This window comes from Salvelinus namaycush, chromosome 5, assembly GCF_016432855.1.
Source record: "Salvelinus namaycush isolate Seneca chromosome 5, SaNama_1.0, whole genome shotgun sequence".
NCBI classification, from domain to species: Eukaryota; Metazoa; Chordata; class Actinopteri; order Salmoniformes; family Salmonidae; genus Salvelinus; species Salvelinus namaycush.
This window is the reverse complement of record NC_052311.1, coordinates 37,742,111-37,767,513: the sequence shown is the minus strand read 5'-3', so window position 1 is coordinate 37,767,513 and position 25,403 is coordinate 37,742,111. Positions and strand designations below refer to the sequence as shown.

The window sequence follows — 25,403 nt, the reverse complement described above, 5'->3', positions numbered from 1 at the left end:
TCACCACCTTGTTCTCTTCCACATGGACACATTCACACACACTCCCTCGCTCGCTCGCTCACTCACTCTATTTTCTTTTAACTGTTTTCGTTACGGTTCTCTCTTCTCTCACTTGGTTTTATGTTCTTTAATTGCCCTCTTCTTGCCAAAGACATGCTCTACATTATGCAACCGTTCCTTCTGTACCTTCATTCTCCTGTCCCTCCCCTGCTCCTCCTCCTCCCCCTCTTCCTCCATCTCTGATTGAGACCCCACTGTTCCCAGCCTAGTGTGTCTGAATCTCTGGAGTGTCCAGTAGTACCCCCTGCTGCACAAGTACTATCCTCTCCTCCCCCAGCCTCTGGCTCTCCATGTCCCCAGACTCCTGCACCCTCTCCTGGGTTAGATGAAGCACCTGTAGAGGGGTCCCCACCCCTGACTCTGTGGTAGTGTTAAGCACAGTCACCCTGGAGGCTGCATGGAGAGCCTCTCTTTCCTGCAGAGGTGTTGCCAGTGGTGTAGTGGGTGAAGAGCTGAGAGCCGGTGTGGAGTTTGGACAGTGGCCACAGGCAAGCCAGCCACATTGAGAGGCTGACCCACTGGGGATGTGGTGATGCGGGATAAGACAATGGACGATTAGGTGGTCTGGTTCTGAGGTTGGGTGGTGGAAGAGCTAGAGCAATACAGCCGCGGGCACTTTGAGGGGGTGGCCTTGGAGAAGCTGCCCACGTAGAGGTGACCAGGGCTAGGTGGGGGCTCATCCTTCCTCGGCTTCCTCTGGTCCTCCAACTGGTCCTCCAGCACTGAGGAAGGATACATGGTTGTACTGGTATAACATCGGCCAATGAACACTGAAATAAGAAAACCTAACATAGTAATAGTCTGTATACATATCAGGTAAGCAGAAATAACTTCAAGCAATGGTGTTACTTTTAGTGCAGGGATCCAAACCTAGCTATTGTAAGTACAGTACAAATGGTGTTTCCTCTGATATAGAGTACTGTATATGATAATGTTCATGTTACACTCTTATAAAAAAGGTGCTATCTAGAATCCCATAGGAGAACCCTTTAAAGAACCCATTTTGGTTCCAGGTAGAACACATTTATTTGAGTTCCATGCAGAAACCTTTACAGAGGGGTCTACATGGAACCCAAAAGAGTTATACTTGGAACCAAAAAGGGTTCTCCAATGGGGAAAGCTGAAGAACCCTTTTTTAACCCTTTTTTCTAAGAGTGTACAGTGGGTCTTCCTTTAAAAGTTGCAACGTACTGCAGAACAGCTTACATGGTGCCGCAGAATTCTATGGCACGTTATTTAAGTGTGAACCACTGGTACCATTAATGCTAGTTAGTGCTAGTTTGACCAACAGAGGGCATCTTTGAGAAGCATTTGATAGCCTTCAATAGTGGCTGTACTAGATAATTTAAAACCTTTTTTTGTAAGAACATAGTATATGACACTGATTTTAAAAAATGTTGCTTAATTTATTTGATTAATATTGTGATGTTTCTATTCCAAGAAAAACGAAAAACCTTCTGGGTTTCCGTTAGGATGGAGTGGAAAATATGGCGCTGTACAACGTGACAGTAGGAGTACAGTACTGGGCTATTTAGCTAAAGAATCCCTGTGTTGTGCAGGCCTGCGAGAGACAGGGATTCAACTCCCTGACGGAGAGGAAGGAGTAGGCTATCCTTGTAAATAAGAATTTGTTCTTAACTAACTTGCCTAGTTGCCTACCTGCTAGAACAGCGGGAACGTTTCCCTAGTCAGCGCCATTATTAGTGCAATGCCCCTTAAAGTGTTGCTCTATGCTATCCAGTGTGGCGGGGTGTGGGTCCAGGTTCATCCCCCCTCCATCCTCCTCCGTTCCCCATGGGCTAAGTCGGTCTTCTGTGCGCGGCTCTGCGGCCCATCCTGTGCCCCCTACCCTCGTGCCTTGAACCTTGCGCGCTTTCAGTGGATACAGCTGGAGAACTGCAAGGCAATCCCATTGTGCGCCACTCGGGAGCCATGACCAATATATATTGTCCTGCTAACAACAGGGTTAAAAATTATATCTGTGAGAATATCCAACGGGCTTTTATATAATTGTAAATTAATAATAATAATCGCTTTGTTTAAAAATTATCAATATTTTGGAGATTATTTCGTTTTCAAATAATGTAAAATGAGTGAGGAAAAAGGCCATTCTTGAACATGGGGTGAGACATTGTTACTAATTTGTAAATAAAGCCAGTTTGTTATTTAGAATTATTTATTTCTGTTTTTAAAGGGAGAGAAACCAAAAACCTACAGTCATCTCATGGGTCTCCCAGTCGAGGCCGGCAAAGGTATTGAACCAGCATCTGTAGCAACACAGCTTGCAATGCTTGCACTGCAGTGTCTGAGACCGTTGCGCCACTCAGGCTATGTACAATGTGACCGGTCGAGAGTGGCCTACAGCACTACAGTAAGAGCAAAATAATCCTAACAAAATAAAATAATAAAAACCTCAGAGGAACAACAGTTTTAGTAAGTAATACTGAAGTCGTGCACAATTATCAGTTTCTATTTAGGTTTATGTCGCCCATTCATTGTCAGTTAGAGACACAGTAGGACCCAAAAGCATAATCAGTGCTCTAACTCCCCCTTGCGCTGGTCTGGAGCAATGAAGTGGTGACGCAGGGTACCATTCTAAACCACAAATTACCTCTAAGTCCCGCAGCATAATCGCAAAACTTTTAGTGGATCAACCACTGTATGTTTGCCCATTCCAAGCTCACATCCAAGCTTACATTCTCTCACCATTAAGAGCATTGTGGACCTGCTGCTGGTTGTCATCAGTCTCACTGCTGACCAGGGATGATATCACCCCTTTTCCTCTTGACATGTCCATTGGCTGTGCTGATGATGGGAGGAGCTGGCCGAGGGCTCCACTCCACTGTAATGTAGGCCTTCTCTAGCCTCTCATCTGACATTGCAGCATGGCCTCCATCTACTATACATAGAGAGCCACCAACACATATCAAATCACTCCACCAACATCTCATGTCATCACTCATATGACTAGCTCAAATTCTGATACAGTTCTGTTGTAGACACTTGGTTGGAAGCAGTGGTAACAACTGTATGACTCTGCAAGTGCCTTCATTAACATAGGGTTTTCTATCCAAGTTCTACGCGCTGCTGAGGGGACCATTGAGGCCCCTAAATCTAATTGTTTCTTAAAATAGGTGCCACACCAAAGACTGCTGAGGGCAATTATTCATTGATGTTTGATGTAGTCCATTTCAAAATATGAGTGGTGCAGTTTATGAAGGTGAAGTGTAGTTTGTGCAGGGATAATAACAGCAGTATGGGATATGAGGGATACAGTTGAAGTCGGAAGTTACGTTACTGATTACAATTTTGGACAGGTAACTAGTAACTAACGGATTACATTTAGAAAGTAACCTACCCAACCCTGGTTAGTACACTGTAGATAATCTCAGCACCCAAAATAACCAATGAGAGACTACACTGTCTGCTACTTATGTACAGTTGAAGTCGGAAGTTTACATACACTTATGTTGGAGTCATTAAAACTTGTTTTTCAACCACTCCACAAATTTCTTGTTAACAAACTATAGTTTTGGTAAGTTGGTTAGGACATCTACTTTGTGCATGACACAAGTCATTTTTCCAACAATTGTTTACAGACAGAATATTTCACTTAAAACTCACTGTATCACAATTCCAGTGGGTCAGAAGTTTACATACACTAAGTTGACTGTGCCTTTAAACAGCGTGGAAAATTCCAGAAAAGGATGTCATGGCTTTAGAAGCTTCTGATAGGCTAATTGACATAATTTGAGTCAATTGGAGGTGTACCTGTGGATGTATTTCAAGGCCTACCTTCAAACTCAAAAGGTGCCTCTTTGCTTGACACCATTGGAAAAATCAGCCAAGACCTCAGAAAGGAATTGTAGACGTCCACAAGTCTGGTTCATCCTTGGGAGCAACTTTCAAACGCCTAAAGGTACCACGTTCATCTGTACAAACAATAGTACGCAAGTATAAACACCATGGGACCACGCAGCCGTCATACCACTCAGAAAGGAGACGCTTTCTGTCTCCTAGAGATGAACGTACTTTGGTGCGAAAAGTGCAAATCAATCCCAGAACAACAGCAAAGGACCTTGTGAAGATGCTGGAGGAAACAGGTACAAAAGTATCTATATCCACAGTAAAATGAGTCCTATATCGACATAACCTGAAAGGCTGCTCAGCAAGGAAGAAGCCACTGCTCCAAAACCGCCATAAAAAAGCCAGACTACAGTTTGCAACTGCACATGGGGACATGTCCTCTGGTCTGATGAAACAAAAATAGAACTGTTTGGCCATAATGACCATCGTTATGTTTGGAGGGAAAAGGGGATGCTTGCAAGCCGAAGAACACAATCCCAACCGTGAAACACAGGGGTGTTTGTGGGTTGCACCCCCACAACACATCATGTTGTGGGGGTGCTTTGCTGCAGAACGGACTGGTGCACTTCACAAAATGGATGGATCATGAGGAATAAAATGTTTGTGGATATATTGAAGCAACATCTCAAGACATCAGTTTAAATGTATGTAAACTTCCGACTTCAACTGCATATAATTATGGTGTAGTTTGATTAATTTAATGTGTTGTTTTGTCTTTTATAAGAAAAAAGCTGCACACATGAAAAAGTATTCTTACCCAAAGGTATTTTTGCGCTTTGCTCAGTTTCTTTTTTACTTTTCCAGAGGCATAAAAGTTGTTTTAATTTATATGAAAGTCTACTGAAGTAAGATTTTGTCCTCATGTGTCTTGGCTATTTACATTGTTTCGTTCACAAGTTAGGTTGTTTTTCTATGTTTGAGTTTCAACTATTAGGGAAGAGAAGACAACGCTTCAACTAGTCAGACTCAATCTCACAGTCACAAATATGACTGGAGTCGTGCTACCATGTAACCTCCCGCCCTTAAAGGGTCAGGTGAACATTTTTGTCTCATCTGTGATATTTGGTTAAAAGACTCGGGTCACAAAAAATGAAATTAAATAATATACCACATTACTTCTTACTAGTAATACATTTATTGTTTTAGAAACAATACAAAGCATGCTCTTCTGTTTTTTTGTGTTTTGATGGTGTAATTTTAGCAACAACAAAAATATTTTGGCTGGTATATTTTTTTATCTACCTGCCACAATGGCTGGTGGACCAAAAATAAAATGTTATGCCCTGCTCCCCTTCCTTACCAAGACTGGAATGGACTGCTGCCTCCCAATTCCAAACCCACCTGCTAATCAAGCCCTTCCAGTCTGGTTTCCCCCACCTCCGCAGTGCTGAAACTGCACTCCTCAAGGTTGTCAATGACCTCCCCACCTCTGCTGATGCCGGTGCCCTCAACATCCTGATTCTTCACGATCTAAGTTCCCGCTTTTGACACAGTCAGCCATCAGATCCTCCTCACCAGGCTACAATCATACCTCACAAACCGGACCCTCAATGGCCACAACTCAGACTCAGCTGTGTCCTCCAGGGCTCTGTGCTGGGCCCCTTACTCTTCATTATCTACATCCTTCACCTTGGTCAGATCCTCCGTCACTTCAACCTTCACTTCCACTGCTATGCCACTGCTAGATCTACCTTGGCACCAAATCCTTCCTCAACCCACCTCTGACCCACATTGAATCCTGCCTGTCTGCAATAAAAACATGGATGCAACAAACCTTCCTCAAGTTCAACAGTGATAAAACAGAACTCCTCATGATAGGCACCAAATCCACCCTCACCAAAGCTGGCAACCTCACCATTGACGACACCACTGTCTCTCCCTCCCCTCACGCATGTAACCTTGGCGTCAGCCTGGACTCTACCCTCTTCCACCTCTGCAACATTGCCAAAGTCAAGACCTCCCTCTCCCGTGGGGGGTTAAGTGCCTTGCTCAAGGGCAGAACGACAGGCAGTGGCCCATAGGATTAGAACTGGCAACCCTCCGGTTGCTGGCTCGCCTCTAACCGCTAGGCTACCTGCCGCACCAACCTACACGCTCACTCCGTTCCACCACAGCAGGCCACCTTGACATCCCCAGGTCCAAGCTCCAGAGCTTTGGCGACAGGGCCTTTTCCAGGGTTGCTCCTAGGCTCTGGAACTCCCTCCCTCCAGCCATCCGTGAATCTGAGTCCATCACCGTCTTTCAGTCCCACCTCAACTCTCTCTCAACAAGCAAACAGCTTTCTCCATGGACTGCCCATTCTTCCCCTTCGCTTAGTCAGTCTCACAATTGCAGTATAAACATTCCTTTCTTTAGTCTGCGGAGCCCGCTCTAAAAGAGACCCTTTAATAGGTCCTGGATAAAGGGCACTCATGCTAGGGAAGCACAGCCTCCCCCTCCTTCCCACAGATGAGGGGGCCCTACAATGAGAAGGCCAGTGATAAACAAGACAGAGGGTCAGTCGCTAAGACAATTAATAGCTCCTTCTCGAAGGTTGGGTATGGGATAGGGTCTGAGGCCTCCCCTGTCAGCCCTCATCCCAGCCACAGAGCTCTTGTAGGGGCTCAACAATGCCCATGATTTGAGCCCTACTGAGTATGAGGGAGGCTCATTCAAGACATGGCTGGAGAGAGTACAGAGCAACACTTGAATTTGAATATATTTTTGCCCTTATGAGCCCTAATGTCATAACAACATACCCCAGTACTGTAAAAAACATTTAACTTTTATTTAACTAGGCAAGTCAGTGAAGAACAAATTTTATTTACAATGAAGGCCTACACCGGCCAAACCCAGACGACGCTGGGCCAATTGTGCGTCGCCCCATGGGACTCCGAATCACGGCTGGTTGTGATACAGCCTGGATTCGAACCAGGGTATCTGTAGTGACGCCTCTAGCACTGAGATGCAGTGCCTTAGACCACTGCGCCACTCGGGAGCCCAAGCCCGTGTGTACAGTACTGGGGTATGTTGTCATGACAATCCTTAACCCCTGTTACCCTTTCTGAAATTAAGGATGTTACATTTAAACTGTACTTCAGCTATATGTTTCTGGTGCTTCATAGAACTATAAATAATATGTGAGCTCTATGACACATTCATGTGTGTTGTGTTTCTGCTTGCCTAAACTATGCAGAGCCAGATGTGATGCATGTTCAAGCTTAGCTCCACCTTCCGGCCCACAGTGGAGTAGGGCTACACCGTCCCCTTCACTTTCAAGTCACTATGACACCCCTGGAAAGCTCCTAGAGCACACTGAACCCCTGCCCCTGGAGCCCAAGTATGCCACCCAATTCAGTGACCAGCCCCCAGATCCTAATCTGGCAACTCCATAGGGGACACTACACAACAACAAACATGTACTGCCTATGGTTTCTACAGGGACAAGGACCACAATAACCCAGGCCCAGTATGACTGCCCCTCTCACAGAGTTCCCCAACACTATTTTATTTGGGCCTCAAATGTTTGTGTACAGAGCTAAAAGTGTGTGTTGTGGTTGAATAAAACTGACACACAAATGTGCTTTGTTGACATCAAGTGGTAAAGAAAATGATGTGTGAAAACATAAAACCAATCATTTTTTATTTAGTATTAAATTGTTATGCCCAAATTTACCCATTCACAATCACACTGACCAGTTGTGGGTGGCTACACGTGCTATCAGTTTTTGGGGATTGCGTTCACATTCATATTGTAGATAGACCTTTTGCACAACATCGCAACGCCCACTTCCGCTCACCTTCCTACCCGATACATAGCTTCCTGTCCTGATCGCGTCTCGTCAGTAGTGATGGGCATTCGCTCGTTCGGCTCAGCTCACCAAAAAGAGCTGGGTCTTTTGGCCCCCAAACGGTTCTTTAAAAAAAAGGTTTTGTATTTTTTCAAGTCAAACAGTTTGCGATAGTTTGACTATGATTGGTGTTAAAACAATTCTAATTCAATTATTAAATGAAATCCTACTCTACCTTAACCACAATGTATTTAAAAAAGCATTGGTTTGTTATGAAAAAGAATGCTATTAAACATTTGCATTTAAAGTATATAAACAAAGTGCATATAAATCTAACCATTCAAAACTAATACAATCTGAACATAATAGAATATTGCACCATTTCAAAGAAAAATAAATAGTCATTTGAAAAACTGCAGCATCCCACAAATTGAAATAAATGTAAAAAAGAAGGATGCTATTACACATGTGCATTTAAAGTATAACTTTATGTATATAAAACAAAGTGCATATAAATGTAACAATTCAAAAAGAATACAATCTGAACATAATAATAGAATATTGCACCATATAAAAGAAAAATAAATAACAATATGCAAAACTGCAGCATCCTACTTAAAACACTAAACTGGTCCCTCTTTTCGCTCTATTCTTTATTGCCATGTTATAACCAGCAGCACACAGCAATGCTGACCATATTTTGCTTTTATGAGAGATTTGCAATCAGAAATGCAAGCTGCCTCACTTTTGAGGGGCTGATGCGGTTTCTTCTCTCAGTAATTATCTGTCCCGTTTTCGAGAAGACCATCTCAGAGGGAACGGATGTGGCCACTATGCAGTCTCCCTGTTATGACTTTAGTAAGCCGTGGGTAGACCGAGGCCTTGTTCTCCCACCAGCTCAGAGGATCTGCAGATCTTTGGAGGAGGGCCTCCTCCAAATAGCATCGGACCTCCATTATGGCATCTGCTGAGGGATTCCTTCGGGGCTGCATCCCCAGTTGCTCTCTCGTCAAACCGCATCCAAACAGCAGAAGTTTGTGGCACTACTGCTGGTGCTTCTGTTCCATCTGCTCCCTCTTCTTCCTGTTGCCCTGGTGCCTGAGCCAACTGACTGCTGGGGCTGTCCCTCCCTGCTGCTGAGGTCAATCTTTGAAGATCCTCATCAATCGCTCTGGCATCACTGAAGGCTAACTTCTTAAACCTGGGGGCAAGTGCAGCGGTTTCTGATAGCACGTGATTATATTCCATTCTGTGGAACTTTCTGTCCATTGATGAACATAGGGTGTCCATCAACTCTGTCACATGTCCTGTGGTTACATTTGCTTCTCTCTGGCGGCTGGCTGTGATTCCCTGCAGACCCTTACACAGGAGTATCATTTTTGAGGCTGTCACATAGCTGAAAAGAGAGAACAGTAACTTATTAGTTCAGGTTCATGTTTTGTCTACTGATACTACATTCTCATATACTGCTAATATACATATATAATACTGGATTAAATAATGATGTAGTAATAACTGCCCTATCCACTGATCTCCACAGTGACCTGCTCAAAGGGTTCCAGGACTCTGCACAACTCCTCCACCACCTCCCATTCCTCTTGGGTCAGAGCATCAACAGGTGCATTGACAATGGCCAGGGTAGAGATTAGAGGTCGACCGATTAAATCGGAATGGCCGATTAAATCGGGGCCAATTTCAAGTTTTCATAACAATCGGAAATCGGTATTTTTGGGTGCCGATTTGCCATTTAAAAAAAAAAAAAATGTACACATTTAATCTTTATTTAACTAGGCAAATCAGTTAAAAACACATTCTTATTTTCAATGACGGCCTAGGGACAGATTTTTAACATTGTCAGCTCGGGGGATCCAATCTTGCAACCTTACAGTTAACTAGTCCAATGCTCTAACACTGATTACATTGCACTCCACGAGGAGCCTGCCTGTGCCGCGAATGCAGTAAGCTAAGGTAAATTGCTAGCTAGCATTAAACTTATCTTATAAAAAAACAATCAATCAATGACTGTCATTGCTCCAATATGTACTTAACCATAAACATCAATGCCTTTCTTAAAATCAATACACATGTATATATTTTTAAACCTGCATATTTAGCTAAGAGAAATCCAGGTTAGCAGGCAATATTAACCAGGTGAAATTGTGTCATTTCTCTTGCGTTCATTGCACGCAGAGTCAGGGTATATGCAACAGTTTGGGCCGCCTGGCTCTTTGCGAACTAATTTGCCAGAATTTTACGTAATTATGACAACATTGAAGGTTGTGCAATGTAACAGGAATATTTAGACTCATGGATGCCACCCGTTAGATAAAATACGGAACGGAATAAACGTTTTGTTTTCGAGGTGATAGTTTCCGGATTAGTCAAAGGTATATGGTTTAGAGAGAAATAGTCGACGCGTTATAATTCCTGTAATAACTTGCGGCTGAACTTGACAGGGGTTCCTTCGTTATTTTACCGTTCATGTCTTCCATAGAGAATGTCTTGATCTACTTCAAATAAGGTCTGTGTTTCGTGCAGGCTTAAACCGCCTCAACGTTTTGATACCCGTGTAAATCTCACTAGGATAAGGTAACGTTTGTCAACATATTTTCATAAATCCACTCTACAAAAAAATTTATCTTCGCTTATATTTAGCCAATATTGATCAGAGTTAGAGTTGATCAGAGTTGTCCTATGGATATCTACAGTTATAAAATTGGCAAGGTGGTGTAAGCCTACACGAAACACAGACCTTATTTTAAGTGAATCTAAAAATATCCTATGGAATAAATGAAGGAACCGCTTTTCAGATTTTGCTAGAAGGTGTCATGGGAATTATGACTCGCACTTTGGTCGTCAATTCTTACCATGCCCATTATTAAAATAGGATTTCCTGCATATAGAAATGACAGTTTTTGTTTTCAACATTCATCACAGGTAACTTAAACTATTTTTATTCAAACAGTTGAGAGTATTTGTCTCCTAAGCAGACTCTTCAGTATCATTGTCACTTCAGAGCTGTGTGTGTGTGTGTGTGTGTATTTATGTATTATATTAAGTTAAAATAAAAGTGTTCATTGTTCATTCAGTATTGTTGCAGTTGTCATTATTACAAAAATGTGTGTGTGTGTATGATATATTAAAAACCTTTTTTCTTAAAAAAATAAAAATAAATCGGCCGATTAATCGGTATCGGCTTTTTTTGTCCTCCAATAATCGGTATCGGTATCGTCGTTAAAATCATAATCGGTCGACCTCTAGTAGAGATGGTGGCATCCTTTGACTCAAGAAACCACTTCAACATATAAAATGTTGAATTCCACTAGTGCAGTCTTGTTTAGGCCTCCGCTCAGGCATCCCCATCTGGCGTTGTGTAGACTTTAGTTTTTCATCACCTACTGTACTCCTGTGGAAGTATTCCACAGCTCCTTTCACTTTGTCCAGTGGGCTTCATCACCTTCAGAGCATCTTACAATCAGGTTGATTGTGTGGGCAAGACATGGATGACGGGTCTATTTTAAAATGTTCATGGCTTTGGTTATGTTAGCTGTATTGTCGCTAACACAACAGACCACTTTTCCATCTACTTGCCATTCTCTGGCCACTCTCAACAGTTCCTCTGCCAAGTTCTCCGAGGTGTCTGTCGCTGAACTCAAAGCAGTCCAGAAGACAGCTAGACATCGAAAAATCTTCAATGAAGTGAAATGTAACCGACATGTAAGAAGTGGTTACCCTTGATGTCCAGCAGTCAGTGGTAAGGCAAACTGCAGTAGCTTTTTGGACTCTTTCCCGCACTGAAGCCTGTGTGCTCTCGTACAGTTGTGGAATAAGTGATTTTAAAAGGGTTTTCCTGCTTGGAATTGTGTACATTGGATTTAGACTATTGCGATAATTTCTAAAACCTCTGTCCTCCACGATCGAAAATGGCTGGAAATCGGTGCCCATCATTTTAGCCAATGCACTATCAAGTTGGCCTTGTTTTGCTGCAGACATAAACTTTGGCATAAACTGGTCCATAGAAGATTGCGTCGCGGAGTAGGCCTACTTGACTGAGAGGATACATCTCCACATGTGGAGGTGGTGGCTCCACCACTATCACGCCCGCTAGCTTCTCGAAGCTCCGCTACAGCTAGCTTCACAGTTGGGTGCACAGTTCGCATATGCCGGTGTAGGTTGTGCATAGAACCGGCTTTATATGAGATTTTGTTTAGGAAAATCTACACTGTGCTCTAACATTGTCTACATTATTAAAATGTATCCAAATGCTACTGTGCTTCCAATTTATTTTACAGCTGTTGTTTCCACAGCTGTCCTTCCTCTCTCTCCTCGGCTGCTAAGTGTGTGACTGTGTGAGTTGGCTCAGCCCTCCCTCACGCGTCTTTGGTTCATTGGTTGACATTGCGTGTCTGATTGACAGGAACAACAGGTGAGGCTGTTAGTCTGAGCAGACAGTCAGAATGAATTTGCGCTTGAGTATTTAGGCCTATATTTTGTTTCTTCTTTTTTCTCTGTTCTTTGAATTAGTTAATTCTATTAATTTAAAATCTTTTGATTATTCATATCTTCATTTTTTTGTAAATGGATTCAGCTCTTCTGATATGCGAGTCGGCTCTTAGAGCCGACTTGTTCGTGAGCGACCATCACTACTTGTCAGCCATACTAGCCTCGAAGTCACTCATTTTATGAGTGACCTCAGTAAATTTACCTCAGTAAATTAATATAATCATATTTCTATAGATTTTTGTAATTCGATTGGGTTCTGTTTTTTGTCTATTTAGCTAGCAAACGTTAGCTACCAGTACCTAGCTAACGTTAGTGCTAAGGACGTTAACATTATTAGTTGGTATGGCATCTTTATTGGAAGTTAGGAATTTAAGAAGATTTCATTAAACCTTCTAGTGGGCTTCGACATCTAAAAAAGGGAGCAGTACCTTTGCTATTCCAGTGGAATATTACCATGTCCAAGAGATCCGCATGTCACTGATGGGAAGCATCAACTGCATCTGGGCTGTGGCTTGCCTTCTCACAAAACTACCAGTGAAGGCCTCTTGTGAAGGCATGGGCCAAGGAGCAATGAGCTACTACTGCAATGCATCTTTCCTTTTTTTGCTGTGACCATCCACATTGTCTAACACCCTGTAGTCCCTTTATTGATAATAAACACCTCTGCTTATACACCAAACAAAATGTTATAAAGATTTTCTATTTACAGTGATGAGAACAGAAACATTTTACTGAATTATTTTAAATTATTAATGAATTGCACAGACAGATGTTGGTTTGTTTCTCTTTCATTAATTGAAAGATAAAGGAGCCTGTCCCTTGTTATTTAGTCTTTCCTGCCTAAGAACTTTTGCATGTACACATAAGTAGTACCAGTCACCCTTCTCTTTAATTAGTGAGAACACCACTGGGTCTCTATGTATTCTCTCACCTGAAGAGACTATGTGAAGCTGGTCTTCTTCATTGAGCACAAGTGCAGCCTTGAAAGTTGCTCTCCAGTCTGTAGCCACCCAGGGGCAGTAAAGGGAATGGTGGTGTCTCCTTATAGTGAACTATGGTCACGTTGTGATTGGAGGCTGCTGGTAAGACAGGAGGCTCCCCACCTATACCTTTCCAAAGTGGGAGTCAGCTAAAAGCTTTTCAGCAGACATCCCCATGCTGCAGATCAATGGCTTGGATAGAGGGTCAAAGTTCTTGTTTTCCTCTTCTATCTGGAGAACTGAAAGGTCAGGGAGCGTTCCAAAAAGGGCGCTGTAGAGTGTACTTCCGCAAAGCAGCCGCTGTGGTTAGCCAATCTAAACAATGTACTTGAAACAACATGAAATTAAATAATTTTATATAGTCAAAGTTTAATAGGATATGCCTAGCTACTACCTACTATACTGGCTATTAGGGAATACTCACCTAATCCGTCCTTCTGCCATGCGCTTTTTTGTGGGCTTGGTGATGGTCATTTTGCCTATGGGCCCAGGTTGCAGACCCTGTAAAAAGTACAAGGACACTATTCTAAATCTAATCATGAGACGATTTAAGTTTTCATTAAATTATTTATTAGCATTATGATGGGATTATAACCATATCATTTTGATATGTGGTATAGCTATTAAAACATACCATAGTCCTTGGCTTATGCCACTGCTGCTCGGCCTCTGTGCAGCTGTGCACAGGTGTGACGACTGGTGTTACATCTTAGTGTGCAGACTGGAAAAGTAATGCAACTGTGTGGTGATGTTGTGTCATTGTTACTGGCTCACAGGGCTTCAGTACAACCCACGTGGGGATATAAAAAGAAAATGATTAGACTAAAATCACTCAACATGTGTCACGACCAGCAAACAGAAATGACTGGCGCAACATGCAACAGCCACTAAATTCATTACAGCAATATCAATCAAATGTATTTATAAAGCCCTTCTTACATCAGCTGATGTTACAAAGTGCTGTACAGAAACCCAGCCTAAAACTCCAAACAGCAAGCAATGCAGGTGTAGAAGCACTATACATTAACTGAACTGTTGGTAAACGAATAGGTTAACAATATAACGATATATTATCAATTAAGCTTGTATGATAGCAAGCTAGCTACGTTTGCTTCCTAGCTACAGTAGCATGGCAGGAAGGGGGGACAACTAATAAAGAATTTAAACTTTTCTATTAAGGGTATATGTCCTTGTTTAAATGTAATCTAATGCGTCCAACATAACAGAGCTCACATAAACAGCAAGGAAAACATCTGAACAATTACTGCACTAAGAACGGTTTCATAGACATGGGTTAAGCCTAGTCCTAGACTAAGCAATGCCTCTTAATGCAGTTCTCCATTGACAGGAACTTCTTAGTCTAAGACTAGGCTTCATCTCTGACTGTGTAACCTGCATATAGTGTGTCACAAACACCTGACTTTTCAGCCTACACTCAAACTGTGTGGTTTCTCATTTTTCCTCATGGACCTGTAGCAAGCAGCAAACCCTTATGCTGACCTCTCCTGTCACGTTGGCCCTGTTCGAAGCTGTTTGGAATCAAAAGAAAGAGCAATCATAATGTTAGCTAGCTACTGCAAAAGGCATGTCTTAAACTACGTTACAGCTTTGAGTAAACGTCCTTGTCTGATAGGCAACTTGGCTATACTTACCTTCATAGTTGAAAAGGTAACTGGACACAAAGTTTGAATCCTTGTTTTTAACTTGGAGTTCGGTGCTTTGCTACTTGTCTTGGCCAGACGATGTACATCCGTCATGTGATCTTTGTCAGCTCTTACAAGCGCCCTGAGTAAAACAGTGCCATGTTTGGTAGGGGAGGGAGGCGTTGGCTAATTACTAGCCACCTTACTAGTTAGAACGTTAATAGAAACAAAAAAAGACCCTGAACACAATCATCGATTTACAAAAATCACTAACTGAACGGATAAACATAATTTTCAACAAGAATTATAGAAATATGATTATATTAATATACTGAGATAATAATAAAACGAGGGACTTCGAAGCTAGTATGGCTACAATCAGGCTGACAGGACGCGATCGGGACAGTAAGCTATGTATCGGGTAGGAAGTAGAGCGGAAGTGGGCGTTGCTACATAGTGCAACATTTCCTTTTTATTTTATTATTATTATTATTTACATTTTTTATTAACAACAAATCAATACAGAAAGTACATAAGGGAACACAAGTATATATATATATATATATTATATACAATGGACAATCGAGCTAGGGGGTACAATATCACATTACAATTACACAAGGACCTTAAGGGACATACATACACTTACAATTCTAACAGCTTTTTTGTTAGTAGAGTATTTAACTGTCTTAAAATACAGATCAATTTCTTTTTGTAGGGTAAGAACATTTGGTTTTTTGTTTGTAAATTTACATTTGTGTATATGAAATTTGGCCAAAAGAATAATTAAATTAATTACATAAAAATGTTTCAGCTTATTTCTATCGTATGTAAAGAATCCAAGCAGTACATCTCTCCACAATAGTGTAAATTCTTCATAAATGTGTTCAATTATAAATCTACTGATGTCTTGCCACAGTTTTCTTACATGAATACAATGCCAAAAAAGATGCAACACTGTTTCTGGGTGGTCATTACAAAAGGAGCAATTTGTTTTCCTTAAACTTCTTCATATAGTGGTTGGCAGGATAATATTTATGAATAATTTTAAAGGAAACTTCCTTAATTTTGTTAACAAGTAGGTATGTGTGTGGCAACATCCAAACTTTTTTCCAACAGATATTATCAATAAATCCATTCCAATAAAGGCATGACATAAGGTATAGATAGATACAACATCCTGCTGAAACAAGGTTCGTATCGCTCTGTTGTTGAATGGACCAAAAGAGAAACAAATCTTTCCTACTGATGAGTCAACAGGGTCAATAAAAGGTAGGCTCTGAGGGTCAGGTCTTGACACGTTCCTGAATAACAGAGCAACACCTGAGGGAATGGCGTCTATAACAATTGCAAAATCTTTAGGTGTTACAGGGACCTTGTAAAGTGATAAGAATTCCTTATAACTGAGTAAAAGAATCTCTGCATTTACCAGTTGGCTCACCAATAGGATATTATTTCAGAACCACTATTCTAAAAACAAAGAAGTATTTTCATACAATATATCCCGATTATTCCATATATAATATCTGTGTGGAGAAAATTGTGTTTATAAATTAAGGACCATGACAAGAAAACGATGAAAAGCAGAAAGTTTCACTGGAATTTTGTCAATATTATAATTGCAAAACAACATGAAGTTAAGGCCACCAAAAGTAGAGAAGACATGATGAGGAATAAAATTCCAGATAGAAGTGGGTCTTCTTTGGAATTGTTTTATCCAATTGATCTTTAAAGTATTATTTAAAGTAGTAAAGTCCAGAAAATTCAGTCCACCATTCTCATAAGTGTTCATTACAACAGTAATGGGTACGGTTGTGCAACATTTTCCTCATCAGACACTGGGGGGAGGAGTACGTCAATTTGGGTGTACCGGAAATACAGTTATTAAAATAGGAAGATAAGAAAAAAATCGGACTTTCTAGCCACAGACGGGTTTGTGTTGTGTGGACTTAAATTAGATCATTTAAAACATGGGGAGATAGTGTTTGTTTTGTCAGGTAAGTATTTAAAACATATATATATATATATATCTTTGAGAGATTACTTGTACATTTTTCCAGCTAGCTTGCATAGCGTAATGATTATGGGAAGATCTCAGTTATTTACTGCTCGCGTCCTCTCTCCTTCTCAAAAACACATTGGATGAGAAAGCCAGAGGTTCCGCCCTTTGGACCCTCTCCTCCAATGGGTTTTTGAGAAGGAGGCAAAGATAGATGACGTATGCAATTGAGATCCTCCCCATGTTGTGTTAACAGGTATCTAGCTGGCTAATAAGGTATTTATTTGCTATATGTAGATACGCTTGCTTGGACCATTCCATGGAAAATGTGACCGTTGTGTCTTCAAGCTGAATATTTGCTAAATCTGTATCGTTACCTAGCTAAACAATGTTAGCCTGCTAACTAACTGATGTTAACTGAAATTAGCTGTGGTTGTGATGCATTTGTTACTAACGTTAGTTTTTCAACGTGATTACGGATTATTTTAGTTAAATTCAACGCTTGTCTCACGAGATCATACAATCAACATGTGCTCAATAAATATTTATCCAGTTAACATGTCGGCCGGCTAGCTAGTCAACAAACATAGCCAGCTAGCTAACTCAGCTGTCACGTGAGTGTTGATATGCCCATACGCAATAATGTAAGACTGACAGACGGTGTAATGTTTACTGGTTTGCCAGCCGCAATGTGTGATATTTGTTTTTTTAACTACCCAGTAAATATCCATAGAAAAATCATGCCAGGTTTTGGTTAGCCATTTAAATGTCAGACTAGCTAACTACCTAGATGTCATGATATGACTAGGACCCTATAAGATCTGTATAATTTTTTTCCCAAATTATGTTTGTTTTTCCAATGTTTTTCATGCTCAAAATCACACTTAAAGCATTGTTGTGGACTACAATATTAACTACATCAGGAGACCACTTTTGAGGTCTGGGGAAAAATAGAAGAAATGTGGGTTTTGGGGTGTAGTTACCCTTTAATGCAGGCGTTCTCCATAACGCAGTTTTATAAGGCCCTAGTCATATCCCATGTACCAGTCTATCCGCACCCTGGCATTCTGTGTGCTTGTTGATTGAGGGCGCAAGGAGCTTTTTTTCTCACACTTTTCCCTTCTGATTCCAGTTTCACGGACTTGGTCCTTACGACGACAGTGCAGAGAGAGGCCCCACCATCTGACATCCTAGGTCTGGCAGATTATGACCCAGTACCAACCACAGTCCAACCACTCCAACTTCTTCACCGTGAAAGCCGAGGCCTCCTCAACACCACCTCTCGCCACCAGCATGGCCAATAGCAACGCCGCCGCCGCCCCAGGGAAGGTGATGGGCACACCTGGCCCTGCGGGCAGAATCAGCCCAGAAGGAAGTCAGGTGAGTCCTCTTATCCATTTCCTCATCGCCAACCTGGGGCATACAGTAAAAAGTTTTGCGACAGAAAATGAAAATGTATATTTTTTATTGGACAGGAAGTCCCTCCCTGTTTCAGTTCGGATTCTTCCATTTGGTGGCTAATAAGCACGACCATGGTATACTCTTGCTCGGTTTCAATAGAATTGTTCAAAGGATTCACTATAACTGTAAGGTACAATTACTACTTGGCTTTACATACATTGACGCCAATCCTTCAGTTTCATGTGCAGGTTGGTTCTGTAAAAACATGCCTTCTATGTTCGTCTCCCTAGCCAGATGCCAAGTTTCAGGGTGTACAATGAGCGTGTAGCCACTCTGCTTGACTGCTTTTAGTGCACCATTGACTATGACGAACAACCTGTTTGCCCTCCACTCAGGTGTTGAGTAAAAAGAAGCTGCAGGACCTCGTAAGAGAGATTGACCCCAATGAGCAGCTCGATGAGGATGTGGAGGAGGTATGCTCAGAAGTGCTCAGAAGTGTCTTTCACTGAAGATGGCGTCCCAAACCATAATGCAAAGACTAGTGCATGCAATGTTTTGGAGCCTCATCACTTGTGACCTGAGGTCCCCCATCTGTCTTCCTCTCAGATGCTGCTGCAGATTGCAGATGACTTCATTGACAGTGTGGTGACAGCTGCCTGTCAGCTGGCCCGCCATCGCAAATCCAACACCTTAGAAGTGAAGGACGTCCAGCTACACCTGGGTGAGTAAAAGTACAGGCTGATACTGGCTGATGGGGTGCCATAGGGTTCAATTCTCGGGCCGAGTCTTTTCTCTGTATACATCAATGATGTCGCTCTTGCTGCTGGTGATTCACTGATCCACTACGCAGACGACACCATTCTGTATACTTCTGGCCCTTCTTTGGACACTGTGTTAACTAACCTCTAGACGAGTTTCAATGCCATACAACTCTCCTTCCGTGGCCTGCAAATGCTCTTAAATGCAAGTATCTTCTGCACATCTATCAACTCCGTGTTTAATTGCTATATTGTAATTATTTCGCCACTATGGCCTATTTATTGCCTCAGTTCCCTTATCTTACCTCATTTGCACACACTGTATATAGACTTTTTCTATTGTATTATTGACTGTTTTTGTTTATTCCATGTGTAACTCTGGGTTGTTATTTGTGTCGCACTGCTTTGCTTTATTTTGGCCAGGTCGCAGTTGTAAATGAGAACTTGTTCTCAACTAGCCTACCTGGTTAAATAAAAGTGAAATAAAAAAAATGGTTGGAATAGCAGCAGCCGCTGCAGTCAGGGCTATATGCTTAACTTTTTTACAAGGAGCACGTGTGCGCCTAAGTTGAGAAATGTTGGCGCACACAAAGACATTTAGGATCACAATATTAGCGATAATAACGCTAGAATCCTTAATTTTTCTAGGTGCACTTGTGCTTCTAAATAAAAATTCCAGGTGCATATGTGAGTAAAATGGTCGCACCGTAGAGCCCTGGCAGCTTTGTGGCATAAGCAGTGTTGGAATGATTAATTTACTATGGCAAAAATGAACAGAGTGTTGAGAGCAGTTTTGAGTTTTAAAGATCTGCATATAAAAGGTGGATGAAGTTAATGGACCATTTCCTGTTGAGTGTATTTTCTCTTAGATTTTTATTCTCACTCCCTGTGTTGTCTGCCACTCAACAGAGCGCCAATGGAACATGTGGATTCCTGGCTATGGTTCAGATGAGATTCGGCCGTATAAGAAGGCTTGTACCACAGAGGCCCACAAACAGGTTTGTTTGTCACTCTTTCATCTTGATCACACCCAGGGTTCACATTTATACTAATGAATTGTGCTAAACGTTCAATAATTTAAATGAACAGTGCTGTAAAAGTATTTTCCCCATTTCTGAGTTTTTCTATTTTTCAATATTTTTGATACTGATTGTTATCAGATCTTCAACCAAACCTAATATTAGATGAAGGGAACCTGAGTTTACAAGTAACAAAGAAAGAAGTACTTATTTTATTAATTAACAAAGTTATGCAACACCCAATTCCCCTGTGTGAAACAGTAATTGCCCCCTTACACTCAATAACTGGTTGTGCCACCTTTAGCTGAATGACTGCAACCAAATCTCATCGGAAAAGTTTACTCAAGTTTGCCAAAAAACACATGGATGATCATCAAGACTCTTAGAAGAATGAACAGTGTTTGGTTTTCACCAGGCATAATTGGACCCATGTCACGCAAAGAACATTCTTCTAAGAGTCTTGATGATCATCCAGGTGATTTTTGGCAAACTTGAGTAAACTTTTCCGATGAGATTTGGTTGCAGTCATTCAGCTAAAGGTGGCACAACCAGTTACACAGTAAGAACCTTATACCAATGGTCAAGCATGGTGGTGGGTGGTAGTGTGATAGTTTTAGGATGCTTTGCTACCTCAGGACCTAGACGACTTTCCTTAATAGAAGGAACTAGGGCTGGGTGATATATATCGTGTGACGATAGAGCATAATATGAAACGATAGACGTTTTTCTATCGTTTATTTCGTTGTCGCAAATCACTCTTTACGGCAATATTTGTCGTCAATTGGACGACGCTTTGCGTTCTTCCACACAGGGAAATTTGCAACACAAACAAACATGGAGGAGAGTGAACGTGACACAGAGCAAGAAGCTCCTACCTAAAAGAGGGGCTACTTTGGTCGCATGGACGTGGTTCGGGTATGAAAAGTCTGACACGGACTAGAAAACCGTCCTCTGCAAAATATGCCGAAGGCCGGTCCCGACAACAGGCTCAAACACCACTAACCTCTTTTACCACCTACACAAGAATCATGTGAAACAGTACGGAGAGAGTCTACTGATGAGACCCACAAAGTACAGTCAAGTGCTCAAAACAAACCCCCGACTCGCAAGAGGCTTTTGCCCGCGGCACACACTATGGCAAAGAATCACGAAGATGGAAAGAGATAACAGCTGCCGTTGCAACTTACATCTGCAAAGACATGGCCCCAATTTACACTGTCGAGAAACGGGGGTTTCGTGAGTTGGTGCTAGCAGTCGACCCAAGGTACCAAATACAAATTGATATGTGACACATATTAATGCCAAAATAACATGCAAAACAGGCAAGCCCCCAAATATATATATATTTAGATTTTATACATTAATATTTTATATTTTGTTACATGCTTAATTGAACATTTGTGCAAAGGTTGTAAAGAAAAGGAGAAATAATCAAAATGAGTAAGTATCTTTTATTTGTTGAGTATAATTCAAAATGTAATAAGAAATAGGCCTTTACATGTGGTCATTTTATATAAACTATTTATTCATTGAATTTACAGCAAAAGTGCTATATCGTGATATGTATCATTATCGGGATATGAAATTACCTATATCGGGATATGAGATTTTGGACATATCACCCAGCCCTAGAAGGAACCATGAATTCTGCTCTGTATCAGATGATTCTACAGGAGAATGTCAGGCCATCCATCTGTGAGCTGAATCTGAAGCGCGGCTGAGTCATGCAGCAAGATAATAATCCAAAACACACAATCAAGTCTACATGAAAATGGCTAAAAAGCAGCCCATTTGAAGTTTTGTAATGGCCTAGTCAAAGTCCAGACTTGATCCCAATTGAGATGTTGTGGCAGGACTTGAAATGAGCAGTTCATGCTTGTAAACCCACATGTTGCTGTATTAAAGCAGTTCTGCTTGGAAAAGTGGGCCAGACATCTTTACAAACAAAGCATTTGTGTTTAGTGAGTCCGCCAGATCAGACCAGGAATGTTCTCTTGATGTGTGTGTGAATTTGACAATTTTCCTGTCCTGCTAAGCATTCAAAATATAACGTGTACTTTAGGGTGTCAGGGAAAATGTATGGAGTAAAAAGTACATTATTTTCTTTAGGAATGTAGTGAAGTAAAAGTTGTCATATAAATAGTAAAGTACAGATACACCAAAAGCTACTTAAGTAAAAATACTTTAAAGTACTAATTACTTATTTCCAGTGGTGTAAAGTACTTATGTAATTGTTTTGTTATTTGTTCTCAGGTTCCCTTTGTCTAATATTAAGTTCTGGTTGAAGGTATAACATTCAGTATCAAAAATATGCAAAAGTAGAGAAAATTAGAAAGGGGGTAAATACTGTTTCACAGTACATGTATTATATAATTATAATTTTTGGTGTATTGTTTAGGAAGTATTGAAAATAATTTCCATAATTTAATATGGGACTGATATGTGGTTGTCTTACCAACCTTAGTTGAATGCACTGACTATAAGGTGCTCTGGATAAGAATGTCTACGAAAAAATGACCTAAATGCAATAGTGATTGAGCATGTTTTTCATTTGTCTCATCCAGAGAATGGCATTGATCCGCAAAACAACCAAAAAGTAGCAAGACCTGGAACCAGCCTCGCACAAACCCTCTGTGCTGTTTGTCTTTGTCTTTTCTCTGTGTATTTCTAATAATGGGGGACATTCTTTCACCCATGTCTTCATCTTTCCCAGGTTTTGTGTGTGATTTGTCAGCTCCATCACAGACTGGCCAAAATCACACACTCCTCATTCAGTGTAAATGTTGTTTTGGGACAGTGTTTTGTTTTTGGAATTATCTGTTCAACTTTACTTTTTTGTTCAGGGGGTAACCACCAAACACACACACACCTTCAATATGGTGGTGGCTTCCATACTCTTTCCCACTTGTTTTTTTGTTGTTGATTTTGTCTGGCATGCGTTTGCTGTTGTGTGTTTAGTTTTTGTCAGATAAACAAACCCCCTTCATCTAACATCAGAAATATATACCATTTGCATTTAGTTGGTTTCCAGGGTACTGTCATGGCACAATGTTTTTGTGTGCTGTAGGGATCTGATGTCATCTCCATAGTTCATTAGAAAATTTCCCAGGACCTTGTTTTTCATAAGATGTCAACAATTAACAACAAATGACTGACTATTATTCAAAAATAATACGTATGTGAAGTATGTCTTGTGTCGCCAGACTGCAGTGATATGGGGTTGGGTAATGGTCCTTATTTGGGGATGTGTGGGGAAGCTGTAACATTTGTTTTACTTTATATGGCAGTGTTTTAGTTAAACCTGTTATTTTTATTCCATAAATAAGATTCATATTTCACTTGGCATTTAATATGTGTGTTTATTTCACTGTTCAGTCATGTTCTTTCTCATTTGTTGTAAACTTGAGTTTTTCAGAGTTCACTTTCTATATAAAAGGATTACATCAGTATATCACTATTCAGGGCAAAGAGATTTGACTACATTTTCATAACTGTAATACCACTAGTATAGAGTTTCTTGATTCTGGAGGACAAACTCCTTCAGAAATTTCCCTGTTCACGCACTTGCAAAGAATTTTACATGTGTTATGTCTATGTCCATGTTCTGACAAGTTGGCACAATTGGTAATGCCCATCTTGTAACATTTCTTCTCCTCATCCGGTGAAGAGCCTCAAGTCAAGATTATCTTATGATGTTTTGTCGAAGATGGCAGTCAGTTTTTCAAGGGCAGCATTGTGACATGGCATACAGTTGAAGTCGGAAGTTTACATACGAGTTTTAATGACTCCAACCTATGTGTTTTTCAACCACTCCACAAATTTCTTGTTAACAAACTATAGTTTTGGCAAGTCGGTTTTGTGCATGACATAAGTCATTTTTCCAACAATTGTTTACAGACAGATTATTTCACTTAGAATTCACTGTATCACAATTCCAGTGGTCAGAAGTTTACATACACTAAGTTGACTGCCTTTTTTAAACAGCTTGGAAAATTCTAGAAAATGATGTCATGGCTTTAGAAGCTTCTGATAGGCTAATTAACATCATTTGAGTCAATTGGAGGTGTACCTGTGGATGTATTTCAAGGCCTACCTTCAAACTCAAAAGGTGCCTCTTTGCTTGACATCATGGGAAAATCAAAAGAAATCAGCCAAGACCTCAAAAGAAATTGTAGACCTCCACAAGTCTGGTTCATCCTTGGGAGCAATTTCCAAATGCCTGAAGGTACCACGTTCATCTCTACAAACAATAGTACGCAAGTATAAACACCATGGAACCATGCAGCCGTCATACCGCTCAGGAAAGAGACGCGTTCTGTCTCCTAGAGATGAATGTACTTTGGTGTGAAAAGTGCAAATCAATCCCAGAACAACAGCAAAGGACCTTGTGAAGATGCTGGAGGAAACCGGTACAAAAGTATCTATATCCACAATAAAACGAGTCCTATATCGACATAACCTGAAAGGCCGCTAAGCAAGGAAGAAGCCACTGCTCCAAAACCGCCATAAAAAAGCAAGACTATGGTTTGCAACTGCACATGGGGACAAAGATTGTACTTTTTGGAGAAATGTCCTCTGGTCTGATGAAACAAAAATAGAACTGTTTGACCATAATGACCATTGTTATGTTTGGAGGAAAAATGGGGAGGCTTGCAAGCCGAAGAACACCATCCCAACCGTGAAGCATGGAGGTGGCAGCATCATGTTGTTGGGGTGCTTTGCTGCAGGAGGGACTGGTGCACTTCACAAAATAGATGGCTTCATGAGGTAGGAAATTATGTGGATTGAAGCAACATCTCAAGACCATCAGTCAGGAAGTTAAAGCTTGGTCGCAAATGGGTCTTCCAAATGGACAATGACCCCAAGCATACTTCCAAAGTTGTGGCAAAATGGCTTAAGGACAAGAAAGTCAAGGTATTGGTGTGGCCATAACAAAGCCCTGAACTCAATCCTATAGAAAATGTGTGGGCAGAACTGAAAAAGCGTGTGCGAGCAATGAGGCCTACAAACCTGACTCAGTTACACCAGCTCTGTCAGGAGGAATGGGCCAAAACCCAACTTATTGTTGGAAGCTTGTGGAAGGCTACCCGAAATGTTTGACCCAAGTTAAACAATTTAAAGGCAATGCTGCCAAATACTATGTGTGTATGTAAACTTCTGACCCACTGGGAATGTGATGAAAGAAATATAATTGTGAAAAACTGAGTTTAAATGTATTTGGCTAAGGTGTATGTTAACTTCAACTGTACATATTTAGCGCTACATTTACATTACCATTGAGCCATTCAGCAGATGCTCCCATCCAGCGTGACCCACAACTAGTGCGTTCATCTTAGGATAGCCATGCGAGAACCACATATCACAGTCGTATCCCAATCATGTATTACATACATCAGTGGTTCC

At 41.1% G+C, this 25,403-nt stretch overlaps 1 protein-coding gene and 1 long non-coding RNA gene across 5 annotated transcripts; one reads left to right on the top strand and one right to left on the bottom strand.

Annotated features, from left to right (window-relative positions):
* Positions 1-9,043: 9,043 nt before the first annotated feature.
* LOC120047521 lies at positions 9,044-15,232 on the bottom strand. Of its 2 annotated transcripts, XR_005476898.1 has the most exons (6): positions 14,833-15,232; positions 14,597-14,709; positions 13,815-13,958; positions 13,605-13,681; positions 13,132-13,507; positions 9,044-9,093 (listed from the first exon to the last, which is right to left on the bottom strand). It is a non-coding gene; the product is annotated as an uncharacterized LOC120047521 (long non-coding RNA). The 2 variants fall into 2 exon arrangements; XR_005476897.1 differs by having other exon boundaries at positions 13,815-14,709.
* Positions 15,233-16,699: 1,467 nt separating this feature from the next.
* LOC120048246 (transcription initiation factor TFIID subunit 12-like) lies at positions 16,700-23,338 on the top strand. Of its 3 annotated transcripts, none has more exons than XM_038994058.1 (6): positions 16,700-16,820; positions 17,955-18,202; positions 18,619-18,696; positions 18,830-18,944; positions 19,891-19,979; positions 22,565-23,338. In XM_038994058.1, the coding sequence occupies exons 2-6, from the start codon at positions 18,029-18,031 to the stop codon at positions 22,598-22,600; spliced, it is 492 nt and encodes a 163-aa protein (XP_038849986.1). In that variant the 5' UTR covers positions 16,700-16,820; positions 17,955-18,028; the 3' UTR covers positions 22,601-23,338. The 3 variants fall into 3 exon arrangements, with proteins under 3 accessions (XP_038849986.1, XP_038849987.1, XP_038849988.1); XM_038994059.1 differs by lacking the exon at positions 16,700-16,820 and adding an exon at positions 17,026-17,098; XM_038994060.1 differs by lacking the exon at positions 16,700-16,820 and adding an exon at positions 17,127-17,436.
* Positions 23,339-25,403: the final 2,065 nt, after the last annotated feature.

Coding starts and splice junctions, on each gene's coding strand:
- LOC120048246 (XM_038994058.1), top strand. CDS start 18,029: ATGACCCAGTACCAACCACAGTCCAACCACTCCAACTTCTTCACCGTG. Junction 18,945..19,890: donor GGACGTCCAGCTACACCTGG/GTGAGTAAAAGT, acceptor GCCACTCAACAG/AGCGCCAATGGAACATGTGG. Junction 19,980..22,564: donor CCACAGAGGCCCACAAACAG/GTTTGTTTGTCA, acceptor TGTCTCATCCAG/AGAATGGCATTGATCCGCAA.